The following is a 15106-nucleotide window of genomic DNA, read 5'->3' as shown; positions in this document are numbered from 1 at the left end:
CCCGTGGAGATAAGACGTGGGAGGCAGCGGAGACGCCCTGCAGCTTTTATCATGATTTAGGATTTCCTCCCAGGGTTTCATGAGCTGAGGAAGAGTAGCACACACACATGGAGCAGCTGGATTCCTGTGGTGCTGCAGTAGTTTCAGCTGGAGAGAGTAAAATCACATTATGGCAGTTAAACTGTAGATACTTTACCTGTGCAGAAAGCTCTGGGTTGTACTTATGTGTATTTATTCACATTACTAACAAATAGCAGGCATTATTTTTTAATTTTTTCATCATTGCACGCTCTCATGTTTAAGTTGAGAAGCAGAAACTTGATAAACATGGTCATAGTATAAAGAGAAAGGTTGTTTTATTTTCATCTAGACTTAGTTTTTAAAGAGGTACAGTAACACAAACACTCAGGCTCTACAGTTTGTTGTCCTGTTGCCCAGTGCTTTTCCTCTCTTGAATTATTTATGTGGCAGACGGGCTGATAGGAAACAGTCTGTACAGCAGTCTGTGGTCCAGCCGTATCGTTTGTTTCAGCTTTAATTACAACTAGGGCCCGACCGATATGGATTTTTTGGGGCCGATGCCGATGCCGATTATTAGGGGGGAAAAAATCCGATAACCGATTAATCGGCCGATTATTATTATTTTTTTATAAAGTTTTACAATTTTATTAATTTAAGTAATATATCTACATATATAAATTAGGGCTGCCAAATTTTCATTGGTCAATTGGTTGCAGGAAAAAACAACAACATTTGGAGTACTGTCTTGTCAAAATTAAGTCAAAATCAATATGACTGAACTGTGAAAGGCTATAGGGCTTTTATTTTGAAGGGCCAGATACAGGAAGTCTAAGTCATGACACGTGACACTTTTTTGTTGTTGTTGTTGTTTTTACACGGCATGGCGGTCTCTCTCTCGCTCTCTTTTTTTTTTTTTTTTGAAAAGCGACTTTTTCCAGTGTTGTTCCAGACGTTTCTGGTTTGTTGATCTTGAAGTGGAAGCACGTATCACCGCTGTTAGCGGGTGCTGCCGCGAGCCCCGGTCCCACAGCGCTCAGTGTGTCACGGAGCAGAGACATGATTGTCCCGCTGCAGTCAGAGACCCGCACCGCCGCCGCCCCCCACACAGCCTGAGCTCAGTCACTCACCCTCCTCATCCACTGTGTTTATTGATAAACGGGCATACTGCCGGTAATAACTGTAAAACATATTGACGGATATATTTTGAATTGTGTCTATGTTATGCCGGATTTTGTTAATAAAAATTGAGATTGAAAAAAAAAACAACTGTAAAACCCGACCGGCTTGTTGTTGAATCTCGGACCCAACACGGCCGGAGTCACGAGCATTAATTAATTAATTCACAACCCGACCGCGGTGTAAAAAAAAGAAAAAAGAAAAAAAAGTTAAAAGAAAGCCAGCAGCAACACTGGTTTTGAGACAGTTAACAGTTAATCAAGTTGTTAATAAGCTGTGTGATGTGTGTGAGTGACAAGGCTATGGCGGAGCGTGTCCTGCTGCAGATCAGTCACTCTGCTGTGTGCTGTGAGGTGGTTAGTGGATAGTGGAGAGAGAGGACGCGCCCTCTACAGGATAAATAACCTAATGTCGGGGGATCTTTTCAAATGGGGGAACATTTTCAAAGTAAAACCAAGTCTTATTCCCTGCATTTTATTTCTGAAAATATCGGCGACAATCGGCGAGTTTTGGCCGATTATCGATTATTCTCAAACGGGCTATAATCGGCCGATTTAATCGGCTCGCCGATAAATCGGTCGGGCCCTAATTACAACTGAGGCCGCTCCACTGCCGATTTGTTTCTACACAGAAAACCCTCCTGAATTTAGTTTCCAGTCGTAAGGAAAACTATTGTCCAGTCCACTATTTTAGCTTCGTGTTTACACTGGTTGTGATGTCATAAAACGTATTATCTGCAGGTTTAACATTTAAACAACTCAAACTTATTCACTTTATTGATTAGAGTGAGACGTAAACACAACTTATTGATTAACACAGTTCACAGTTATTCCTTTATAAAAAAAAAAAAAAAGGTTTCAGGAGGCAGATCTTTTTATTTATTTTTTTATTCATTTTCGTTTAGTAACACACACATATGCACCAACTGGGCACAAAACATACAGAATAACATAACATGACAAGGATTAAGTAATACAGCACAAGTCAACACAAGCACATCATACATATAAAAAAAAAAAAACATAAAGATGGTGCTTGGAAAAAGAAAAAAACATTTTCTATGAAAGGTTTGACCTTCTCTTTGCCATCTATATGAAATCGGGTCTTAGAGTCGACACATAGCTGAGTCACTTTGACCAGTTTTCTTCAAAAATATCAGTTTGGTTCCTCAGTTTGCCGTACAAACATGGCGGCGCAAGATGGCGACACTCTCTAAAGCAAGACCCTTGTTATATGTAGATATAAAAGAAGAATGATAAGGCTACAAAAACCAAACAAATTTTATGTTATAGCGATTATACACTTACACTAATATATTCATGGGGAGTATGTTCAGATTTTAACAATAAACCTTAACAATTATTACACACTGGATCTTTAAATACATTTTCCGGCCTCATGGACCCAAAGAATCTCTCTCCAAAATAAAATGGAGCCACAGAGGTGCAGCTCCAAAAAAAAAAAGAAAATGATTTGCTGATGTGACGTCGTCCAACAGCAACAGAGAGTCTGATTCGTCTGATATGAATAGTTGTTCTTTTGTGCTGAAGCAGGAGTGAGATCACGCTGCCTCTGCTGCTGAGTCAGTTCCTGCTGCCGATGTCAAACGTAAAGTGTGTGTGTGTGTGTGTGTGTGTGTACGTGTGTGTGCCAGGGCCTGGGTTCAGTGCAGCAGGTGGTAGAAGTCTATAGCTTTAATATTAATTGGATTGGATGAATTGGTTCTTGTTGTCAGCTGTGCATGTGAGTGACGAGCTGCAGGTGGCAGAGGTGCTCAGCTTCTGCTTTAATTGGATTAGTTGAATTGGCATTTATTGCTGCCTTGTGTTTGTGTGTGTGTATCTGTGTGTGTGTGTGTCAGGGTCTGGACAATGTGCACAAGCAGCGCGTGGCCGAGGTCCTGAGCGAGCCCGAGGCCCGCGAGAAGCAGCGCAGCCGCGAGAGCCTGACCTCCTCCTCCGACACGGTGAAGTACGAGAGCGGGCCGGACGGTGGCGAGGAAGTGAGTATGAGCGTGGAGTGGAACGGGGTAAGTACAGTACACAGCCCTCCACACGTCACTGAGAGAGAGTCCTCAGACCAGACAGAGAGACAAAGAGACAGAGAGAGAGAGGCAGAGAGGTCTACGTGACACAGACGGCGTCTCTCTGGACAGAAGCCACAAGAACCAATCTGCTTTTATAAACACGAGTCTTGTTGAGTGTGTAACTTTTATATCCTGTCGAGTCTTATCAGCTCCAAACTCAAACTCTGGAGACACCGTGGTCCTCCGCCGCTGCTGCGCTGTGAACTTTGGCCTCTTTTTTTTGTGCTTCATCAACTTTTTACCACCGTTCTAATGAGTTTTTACCATAATATTATGCTGCACAATTTGCAAAACACATCGTATTGGGATTTTATGAGCAGATTTCAGTGTCTTTTTTTTTAACCCACCAGAGTCTATGATCACATGACGTTTTCAAAGCGCCGTAACATAAAATAGGTAATCTAGAGCGCTGCTGTCGACTTCACTGGGAAGTGCAGATTTAAGACTCATTCCCAGTTTTTGTTTGACGTTGGAAAACGATGTAAAACCGGAGATATAATAGTGTAAAAGTGGGATGAGATGGACAGGCGTCTGTTTTTTGTGATTATTGTGTAATTTTGGGCCCAATATGGTAACAAAGTAAGTGGGAAAAATAACTGTCAGATCATGTCAGTGAAGTTGTGCTGTAAAAAAAAAACATGGGTTTAGTTGATATTTTTCAGTATTAAATAAAAGTAAAATCAAAAGTATTCGAAACTGAGCACAACTGACACATTTTACATTTATCAAAAGAAAAGTGCAGCTCCCGTGGTTAGCATACTGCACATATTGCCACATTTTGATTTGAATTGTGATTAATTTATCCCTGTTTTATATGATTTATATTATATTATTTGAACTTACTTGCTTACTTAATTCAGTTGAGGCTTACAAATATCAAAGATGTGCAACAAGACACAAGAAAACTAACAAGCAAATGTAGAATTAAGACATTATGATGCTGTTATTTCATCCCAGAAACAATATAAAGCTGATATCTGAGAGACTGTAGTTTCTCTCTCTTGTGTTGGAAGAGTAAAAGCAGCAGGACGTCATACAGAGATGTTGATGACGGGGGTAAAACACCAGAGGAGACAAATTACAGCTCAGTCGGTGGTTTTGGTTTTTCAGGTGGCTTCAAAACTTCTGAGTCTCCTGTAAAAACCTGAGCGCACAAGTCCAGGTTTGAAGTTGATCTCGTCCCCATAATGCTCTTCAATTATAATCTTCAAGACCAGTTGTTAAGGTTAAGAGCTCTAATTTTATTGTATATTAAAGAGCTTGGTTTATTTCTAAAAAAGTTGAAGAGAGACAAAAATCCACTACAAGAATCTCTCTTCCAGTATTTTTTTTACACATTTAACAAGGCTTCATTCATGTATTTTTCATTATATGACCAGTGGCTTCTGTTGAGAGACGCTCCGATGTCGTCACTTCACCTGTCGTTCATTTTCTCTCATGACTTTAAATCCTGTCAGACCAGTTCAGCTGATTGTTGTTCTTCACAGTAGTTACTAAGATAGATGGATAGATAGATACAGTAGACGCTTGTGCTTCACTGTTACTGACTTTAAAGGGATAGTTCAGCATTTAGGCAGATCCTCCTCTCACCACAATCCCTATAGTCACATCATTACCTTAATTATCGGTGCATGTTGTTTTGAGATCGGCGGGGCAGAGATGTGAGCTGCTCAGTGAACACAATGGAGATGAACGGTACTTTCGCTTTTCCCTCATCAAACTCATCAAATACACAACTCCAAAACGCTCTGGTGGACAAGTTGTGACCTGCACATTCACCACAATATGAGATAATAACAGAACGTTACCAGACAGAGTTGTTTTAGAGGGAAATGCAGAAGGAACTACTTTCCAGACACAGCTGCTGGGCGGAGGGATTTCAAAAGTGTCAAAGTAGTTCTGAGTATTTGCTTCATGTGTCGTAGTGTTACTGTACATAATTATACGTTATTATCTCATAGTGTGGAGAATGTGCAGGTCACAACTTGTCCACCAGAGCGCTTTTGAGTTGTTGGATTGTGTATTTGATGAGTTTGATGAGGGAAAAGCGAAAGTACGTTCCGCCTCCGTCACGTTAGCTGAGCAGCTCGCGTCTCTGCCCCACCGATCTCAAAACAACATGCACCGATAATTAAAGGTAATGAACCTACTGCTATGACTATAGGGTTTATGGTGAGAGGAGGATTTGCCAAAATGCTGAACTATCCCTTTAATTAATAATACAGACCAAGTGATCTGTTAAACCTCTTTAAAGGAGTCGTAGTGTTTCACGTTTACATCGAGCTGCTGCTGCTGCCGCTGTTGTAACAAACCAACTCTCTTTTCCAACTAACTCTAAATAAAAAGTGCTTTCACAGCAGCGCAGCCCTCTGGTTACACATGTCGTCGTCGTCTTTGTTGTCGTCCTCACCACCTCCTCCTTCCTAACTCCCTCTGCTGCAGAGCCACTTCTCTAACTGAGCATCTGCAGCGTTTCCTCTGGTGACTGCAGTCAGTGGCCTCACACACACACACACACACACACACACACACACATGTAGATGTCGAGTCGCTGTAAGCTGCTCACCATCTTATTTCTAAAAATGCTGCTGCTGCTGCTGCTGCCGCTCCCTCCCTCTGCTCACATAGCAACAGTAGTCATAGACCCTGAACAACCAATCAGCAGTCTGCTCCTGGAACCTCTGGTTTATCTGGATGTGGCTTCGGGAGGTTTTAGTGTGAGACACATAGATGGACGTCTTTTATTATAATCGTCCTGCGTCCTGTCAGTCAGTCAGTCAGTTGATCTCTGGACCGATTTATATCAGGAAGTCGGCGCCCGCCTCATCTGGAGAGAGCCGGAGCCGGAGGAGCATTTTAATAATAACAGCCTCTGTGTTTGGACTAGAGCTGCAACAATTCATCGATTAATTAACAGTGAACTATTTTGATAATTGAATTACCAGTTTGAGTCGGTTTTTAAGAAAAGAAAGTCCAGTCTCTGATTTCAGCTTCTTAAATATGAATATTTCTGATTAAACTTTGTTCCTTTATGACAATAAACTGAGTTTCTTTTTGGTTTGTGGACAAAACAAGACGTTTGAGGACGTCGTCTTGTGGTTTGGGAAACACTGATTGACATTTTTCAACATTTTAATGACCAAACAATCGTTTAAATTATCGACAGATTAATCGATAATGAAAATAATGATTAGTTGCAGCCCTAGTTTGTACACAAAATAAAAAAAACAGAGCACTGAAGTTATTAAAATGCCTTAAAGGTGTGAAGATGAGATAAAAGTGAAAGTGTTTTCCTGGAGTTGTCAGGCTACATTTTGACATCAGATCTCCTCTTCCTCCTCCTCCTCCTCTCTCCAATGGCAGCAGGTGTGAAACCCGTTTTTTCTTCCTCCCATAAATAAGTCGTCTGATTAGCGCCGTGACTCATCGGTCTGTTCACCTGACTCCACATGGGCTCTGTACTGTACTCCTTCCTTCTTCTGTGTCCTGTCGACACTCTGCTGCTGTGTGTGTGTGTGTGTGATCTCTGTCCACTGTGCTGTGTGTGTGTGTGTGTGTGTGATGAGTTGCTGCCTGAGAAACGTGAAGTAAACTGTCTTTTTTTTCTTTTTCTGGTCTCTTTTGTCCTTTTGCTTGCTTTGTCAGCATGAGAGCAGCCAGAGAGCAAAGAGACGGAGAGAAAAAAAAGATAAAAACTTAAGTCAAAGCATCAAATTTAAACTGATAAAGTATAAACAGAACAAAGTAAAGAGGAAAAATGACGTTGAGACAAACACAGTGCAGGTTTAGACGCCTGGTGGTGGAGTGACGATCTCTCCAAGCCTCATATACTGTATACATGACATGATCAATAAATAACTTATTTATGAATATAAATAAACAGAATCAGATTAGTTTATTGATCCACCACCTGGGAAATGATGTTACATCCCACCTGCTAGAAGAATAGAGGATATGAAGTGAACAAAGCTAAAATATACATATTTATATTTAGATAAATACATCATACTGATAGAATAGAATATGGAAATGAAAATATGAGTTTTAAGATCTCAGCTTTAGGTCAGGCAAATATATAAATACAGATGTGTTTGACTGGTGGCTGCTCTCATGTTTCTCCTTCCTGCTTCTCCGTTGTGTTTATGTTGTGTTTTTCTAACAAAGTTTAACGTTGTTGAATTAATTAATGATGTCTCAGACACAGTATCCTCATGTTAAACTGTGTTAAGGCGCCGCCTGGTGGCTCAGTCTGAGAATGACGACACAGTGATTCACTATAATAATATTAAGTATTACAAAACACAAACACACAAAGACAAGACGATGCACATCTCACACCTGGAGCAGCGGTAAAAAGCTGCCAAAAGTGCAATAATATGAGATAAAACTATAAAAACAAAGTAGAGAAATATTCCCAGGTAACACAGAGTCTCATAGTTTCAGTATTGGCTCTTTGAATTTGGATTTATAAATGAATAAATCAAATAAAACACGAGTAGATTAGACTGTGATCCACTTCTACACTTTCTATTATATTAGATGACGATTATGTCAGTGACGGTTGTTCAGCTTTTTTTGTGTCCAGGTTGTGAAGATTCACCAAAATATAACTTTTTTTTTTTCTCCATTATTGTAACTTTACATTTTATAAACAAGCGGCACAAATACTGAGGAAAACAAAACCACAGGAGACAAAGACAGAAATAAAAAGGAGCAACCAGAAAGTGAACGTCTGTAATCACACGACACATTTACAAAGAGAAGCAAACATGAACATATAAAGAGAGGATACAGTTTATTTATCATATAAACACCTTTAGATGCACATAAACTGTCAATAAAGTTTGTTCAGTAATAATAATAATTATCATCACCAGGTTGTCAAGGATACTGTGTCTGATCTGTGACACCTGTTGACTCTCATCTTTAACTCTTTCTTCTTCTTCTTTCTCCTCATCACACCATGTCCATCTCTTTCTCCTCCTTCATTACTCCTCTTTCTCTCTCTCCCTCTCTCCTCCTCTTCTCTCTCTCTCTCTCTCCTCTCGTCTGACCGGCAGGCATAACTCCAGATGCCTTGTAATGGTTCTAAACACTTGTCTTCTTCTGCATGACGGACGCGTCGCCTCACCTCACCTTCGCCTCCTCAGCCCCTTCAGCTTTTTGCAGTTTTTCTTCTTCGGCTCTGACTCCTCCAACCCCTCTCTCTCTCTTTCTCTCTATCTCTCTATCTATCTATCTATCTCTCTATCTATCTATCTATCTATCTATCTATCTATCTATCTATCTATCTATCTATCTATCTATCTATCTATCTATCTATCTATCTATCTATCTATCTATCTATCTATCTATCTATCTATCTATCTATCTCTTCTCCTCCACCACACCGGTGAAGAGTGATTGATTGTGTTGCTTTCACACACTCCTGTGTTGTTTTCGGGGGTGAGGTCTCTCTGTACTCGACCGGGGCGACATTAAAACTTGTGCTTCTTTCTTCTTACCTTGTTATTTCTTGCTGTCCTTTAACACTAGCTCCTCCTCCTCCTCTTCTCCTCTTCTCTTTCTGTCTCTCTCCAGTGTCTTCAAACTGTTTTTCATTTCGGCTGTAGACTCATTTAACGAGGTTGTTAAAAAGGGAGGAGGTTGTTTGTTAGTGAAGATCGACAGTGTGCACTTAACTTAAACTACGGTAAAACCTCTGCTTCTCCAAAACTGTCCTTTAACTCTCTCCACTTTAACCTGAGCTACAAACTCTGGATTAGAAACCACCACCACCACCCTGATCAATGGACACATCAATAATAATCAATCAGAAACACACAATAAAGATATATAAATCATGATAAATATCAATAGTTTGCTTCAGTTAAAGAGAGAAATGGGCCGTTACTTCAGCATAAATGATTTCACTTAGTTTTCATGCAAAAAAATAAACAAAAAAGAATCATTTTGTCCATTTTCTCATGTGAATACGTGATTCTTTTCTTTGATTCATGATGAAAAACTAAGAAATATGTGACATTTTAGGGATTTGGTTCATTATAACAGGCGTTAATCAATAATTAAACTAATCTTTGGTATCATTGATTAAGGTAAAATTCAATGTGAACCATCATGTATGTTTTGTTATATTATTATTGATATTTACACCATGTTATAAAGAGTAGTTGTGTGTACATTCCCATCTTTTATTTAAAACTCTATAGAAAGCAAATAAAAAACTTTATTGTAAATAAATAAAAAGCAACATTTTGACCCGACGTCTGTTCATACTATGATAAACTGATGGAATAAGAACAAAAAACGTTCCAGGTTTGAAGTGTTGAGAGTTAAATCCTCCGTCCTCCTCCTCCGTCTTTTCTCTCAAGAGTTTCTCCTCTTGTCCTCCGTGGTCCATGCAGTTGAACTCAACAATAACAACAACAACATTAATTACAGTAATTAACACCTAAAGATTATTAATTAGTCGGTGACTCGAAGCATCTTCAGCTCATAGTGACGTAGCAACAAAAACATGCTGTAAATACAGAATAACATACTGTAACAACAACTCGTCAGCATGATCGAGAGCTTCTGTAGGAGTCGTTAGTAGTCATTCTAGTGTGTCGCTGCTCTGTGCTTCTCTGTGTCATCATCTGTGTCATCGCTAATAAAAATAAAACTACGGTGTCAAAGAGAGGACACTTTTTTTTTTCTTTTTTTTTTTAAAGGGCGACAGGATTCATTCATGTAGGATGACGGGTTTTAAACTGAGGGACTGAAGTAAAGTGAAGTGTGAACATCATGATGCATCCAGCCTGTTTGACCTGCTGTATATCTCTGTATATAGATGTTAATGGTGGGGGTGGGAGGGGGGTGTGTGTGTGTGTGTGTGTGTGTGTGGGATTTAACGAGCATTATTATTATTATTATTATTATTATGTGACAATATGGGAACTGAACTAGTCTCTCCTTTATCTCCTTCTTCTTCTCGGCTCCTGCTACTAATCTTCTTCTCCTTGTTCTTCTGCGTGTCCTGTCCTGTTTGTGCATCCGACAGTTTGTCTTTCTTAACTTCTAATAAAACCTAAACTCTTTGCTCACCTCAACCTGTGGCCTGTCGCCTCTTTGTGTGCTCCCTCTCTTCTCTGTGTGTGTGTGTGTGTGTGTGTGTGAGCTTTTAAACCTTCAGACCTCTCAGCAGCAGCGCTCCATGTGTACGGAGCACAAAAAGTGACACAAAGTGAAACTAAACATATAGAAATTAATTAATACGTTTTTCAGATTTCAGGATTTTTACATTTACTGGTAGTTATTTATTTGTTTATGTCTGTGTTTATGTATTTATTTATTAGAACTGTCAACGTTAACATGATGAAAATGCAAATTCCCATGACAACACCACTACATGTGCTCATATAAAAACACAACTGATTGACATTCACACTTTTATTTATTTACCCATTCATTTGTGTTTCTGCATCTATTTTTTTCATTATTATTAATACATACTTCTATATATCTGCAGTTTGTTTATCACTTTATTTTATGGTGGAGATTTCATGATCAAAGCTCACAAAGTGTCGAGATATGAACAAAAATATTCAAACTGCATATTTGACCCTGAAGGATTAAGCACCACTCATTTTGAGTCGTACTGTAGCATTGATCCTTCAGAAGCTTCAACTGAGACTGAAAGTTACTTTTTCTGTCATTAAATCAAATCTTAAATTAAGTTTATATTACACTACATATCATGTTTCATGTGGTTGAGATGAGACAAGATTTTAGCAGAAACAAAAACAAACCACAGGCAAAAACACAGATTTAAGTCAAATTTGAATAAATAAAATATTGTCTGATTTGTATTCTGACTTCAGCCCTGAGAACCGTTATCAGAAGGGGCAAAAATAGGTGTATGGGGGTAAAAAGCTGCCCAAAAGTGCAATATTATGAGATAAAACGAATAAAAACAAAGAAAAGAAATATTCCCAGGTAACACAGGGTCACGTAGTTTCAGTGTGTCAGTAGATGAAGGTGTGAACTGTTCTGCACAAACAGATGAAACTAAATATAGTTAAATCATCTTCATCTGTTGTTTTAAAGCTTCTGAATGTGGAAGAACATAAACGAGCTGCACCACTGCATCGTGTGTGCACATGAGATGTTGCACGGCAGATTGTGTATTTCTATATGCACTGTACATCTATGAGTGTGTGGATGCTTTTGTCCAGTGTTGCCTTAATTAAAACACACACAAACACAAATATCATGGCAGATTTCATTTCACTGACTTGGTTGTTATCATAAAACCTCAGAGTGTGTAACCGTGTGGCGTCTCCCATCAGGACGGCTCCGGCTCTCTGAAGAGAAGCGGCTCCTTCAGTAAACTCAGAGCCTCCATCCGCCGCAGCAGCGAGAAGCTCGTCCGCAAACTGAAAGGCGGCGGCGGCTCGTCACGTGACAGTGAACCTAAGAACCCTGGGTAATTATCCCCCCACCCCCACCCCCACCTCCACCTGACTGACTGACCACCCGCTTTATGCACTGGAGGAATCGAGCCAGCGGTTTCGTACTAACCAAAAAAACAAAATAAGGGATCCACTCTACTTTGCTGGTGGTGAAGTGGTTTAATAACTCTGACGCTGTTTGCACATGAGATGATCGAGGGAGCTTTTACTGTCAGTGACCGACGTCTGGCCTCCCCCCCCCCATTGCATGAGTTCACCTTCCTCACTCACATTACCACTGTACAGTGTTTTTATATTTAAATGTCATCAGAGTTCAGTTTGGTTGACAGCGACAGAAACAGCTGCAGCAAAAACATCTGAGGTTTCAAACTTCATGAAGGTGGAAAATTAAAGGAGAAAGTCTAAATGTTCTAGGAATAAGAAAATGCATAAACAAAAGGTTAAGTATATTCAGAAGTAGTCTTAATAATAAAAAGTCATGATTTCTTGTGAAAAAATAACTGCCGTTTACAAGGAAAATTTTACAAAAAAGAAAAAGAAAAGAAACAATGTTTCAAGAAAACAATAAATATTGAGGGAAAAGTAAATGTCAATATTTTTGAAAAATGAACTGTTCAGGTAAAAATTATATATAAAATTTAAAAAACGATTTAAAATAAATTTCTTTTTTTTTTCTTTTTTTCCTTCAAGAAAACATCAATATTGAGAAAAAAATATTTTAAGAAAAAAAACAACAATATTTTGATAAAATAAGTTTTGTGTAAAATAAAAGGAGGCTAATTACATTGAGGGGGAAAATGTAAGAAAATGAATTGGAATATTTTTAGAGATAATTTTTAAACTTTTGACAAAAGATTTTAATATTTTCAAAAAAAGAAAAGAAAAGAAAAGATATCAATACTTTTAAGAAGAAAAGTTATATTTTGAGGGGAAAGTAGAAAAATACATTGAGAGGAAGAAATGTAGGAAATTTCATTGTAATATTTTGAGAAATGATTTTTATTTTGACAAAAAGTTGTAATATTTTCTCCAAAAATGTAAAAAGATGACAATATTTTTAAGAAAAAATAAAATACCTTGACAAAAAGGTAAAATCTTAAGGAAAAAAAGTAGAAAATACAATGTCAAAATGTAGCATCTTGAATTTGAAATGACATGTTAAGACAAAAATGTGTAATATTTTAAAGAAAGTATATGACAAAAATGTGACGATTAAAAACAAAAGAAGACGTGATATTTTGTGAAAAGATAATTTCTTGTGTGAAAAATTGTTATTGTCCCCTGAAAACAGTCTTGAAAGAAACATGTTTTCTGTCAGAGTAAATTAACTTTTAGCTGCAATTTTTCCTTAAATAATATTTCCACTTTATTCCTGAAAGCTGAAACCAAACCTGAACATGATTAAGAGAAAACCAAAGGAAACTCACTGAACGACAAAGTGTTGATGAAATGGGAAAAACAAAACAAACCCAACTCACAAACAAACTAATGTCTGATGCCTTTAAAAAGCCTTCTGCTTGTTTATTTTTTTGTTTTCACCGCTAATAGTTTCATTTATTTATTTTGTGCATTTTGTGGCTTTGGACTATTTATTTCAAAGAGTTTGAAATATAGTTCAGTTTTATTCAGCTTTTTGAATTTATTTTATCTTTTTTTTTTCTTTCTTTCTCTTGTGGGGTTTTATTCTGAAAAACCAACCGACCATCCTGTCTGCATGGCTGTTCCTGTTTTGGGATTTTATGCTGTGATGAATTTTTATTTATGAATAAATTTTTTCATTTGAATTGTCACTTTGCATGCCTCATCTGTGTGCCCACTGGTTTCCTGTTTTCTCTCTCTGCGGCTTTTCTCTCTGCGACTCTTCATTTGGGTGATGGATATGATGATGTCACTCTGTCTTCATCACTATCATCATCATCATCATCATCATCATCGTCACCACTGATTGGCTCTCAGTGACGTGAAATGTCCATTTTAACAAGGTGTTAAGTGCAGTGCTTCTTTTAAAAGTGCCTTCCTTTTATTATCTAATCTTCTTTTTTTGGCTTTAATTTGATAGTTCAGTTCAGTCAACAATTGCCCCCAAAAGCTTTAAACTGGATTTTGTTAAGGTTTTTTTTTCTTACAGTTGCTTCATCCCACCAGCAAATGGAGCCAGATTGAGCTTCAGATAAAATTTGACATTAGTATTAAATAATAATAAAATATCAGATCATAATTAAAATTAAATTAAATCATATTTTTGTACCTCTTAATCATTTAACAGTGCTATTTTAAATCCATAACATTTAATAAATGGATTATAACACATTGTAACTGCAGCTATTCACCACTTTATTTTCCCATGATCCATTGCGTCACACCACCCCGGAAGTCGGTTGTTTACGTAGCAACAGCTAGCGGCTAACGTAGCAACCGGACATCCACAACTCTTGCGATTGGCTTTATGGTCGTTACAGGCTCCATTCATAAAATCTTTAACTTTCCTTGAGTTGTTTGTGCATCCAACAACAGCACATGTCGTACCGGAGGACATTCTATGAACTTGTAATAATAATAAAAACACTTCTAAGACAGACTGCTAGGCTAGCTCCATTCTGCTTGAAGTGAGACAGAAGTGCGAAACCGACTTGTCGGTGAATTGAGTGTCATGGCGACGCCCAGCGGCGTTCTACGGAAAGTGGTGAATAGGAAGGAAGACACATCAGTTTACAACTGCACTACAGTGTTATTTAGTATTTATTCATGTTTGTTTACAGACTATGGTGATGAAGCACTGATAATCTGTACATTTATAATAAAATCTTATTATTATATACCGGTAGCTGAATCACAACATTGATCTGTTAATTATTCACCTCGTTAGTGCAGAACATGTGTTTTTGTTGCACGGTTTTATCGATGTGTTTTTTTACCAGGTGTTGAAATTTACTGACATGAAAAGTTTCCACCACGTCAACACACTATCAAGTTTTTTAAACACTTTTTTTTCTTTTGTAAATGCTGAACCCATCATTGATAAGAATGAAAATGCAACAGATGATCTTAATACTTTCAGACTTAAACATGTATAACTGTTAAGTATTTAAAGCTTAACAGTGTGTAGTAAGTGTTACCATAACTCCCAGCACAGTCTAATCCGTCACCTGTCATTTAAGATGTGAATAACAACTTCATTAATGTTGAATAATGAACTTTCTCATGCTTCATGCCTCAGTTATTGATTATACGTTGATGGAGAAGAATGAAATCAATTTAGCATTAAATCTACACATGTTTTAAGCAGCAGACATGAGGATAAGTGTAAAGTTATAGAGGAAGACACAAGTTTTTAAAAACAATTTGCTGAATTGAAACTGTCATTTATAAA

At 38.0% G+C, this 15106-nt stretch overlaps 1 protein-coding gene and 1 long non-coding RNA gene across 4 annotated transcripts in view; both read left to right on the top strand.

Moving 5' to 3' along the window:
* klc1a (kinesin light chain 1a) overlaps window positions 1-13526 on the top strand; it is a 45613-nt gene extending 32087 nt beyond the window's left edge. The window contains exons 12-13 of one of the 3 annotated variants that reach the window (XM_085766629.1): window positions 3059-3199; window positions 11614-13526. In XM_085766629.1, coding sequence (XP_085622755.1) covers window positions 3059-3199; window positions 11614-11754 — 282 coding nt within the window. In that variant the 3' untranslated portion in view covers window positions 11755-13526. Of the gene's footprint in view, window positions 1-3058; window positions 3227-8343; window positions 10375-11613 lie in introns of those variants that run through there. The other 2 variants (XM_085766628.1, XM_085766630.1) reach the window with 2 other exon arrangements.
* On the top strand, window positions 5018-6983 carry LOC146963268 (uncharacterized). The gene is made up of 2 exons (XR_015034691.1): window positions 5018-5777; window positions 5832-6983. It is a non-coding gene; the product is annotated as an uncharacterized LOC146963268 (long non-coding RNA).
* Window positions 13527-15106: the final 1580 nt, after the last annotated feature.

Source organism: Trachurus japonicus, chromosome 22, assembly GCF_045865225.1.
Source record: "Trachurus japonicus isolate A0001 chromosome 22, Traja_1.0".
In the NCBI taxonomy this organism is placed as follows: Eukaryota; Metazoa; Chordata; class Actinopteri; order Carangiformes; family Carangidae; genus Trachurus; species Trachurus japonicus.
The sequence above is the reverse complement of the archived record's forward strand: the minus strand, read 5'-3'. Positions and strand labels throughout refer to the sequence as shown.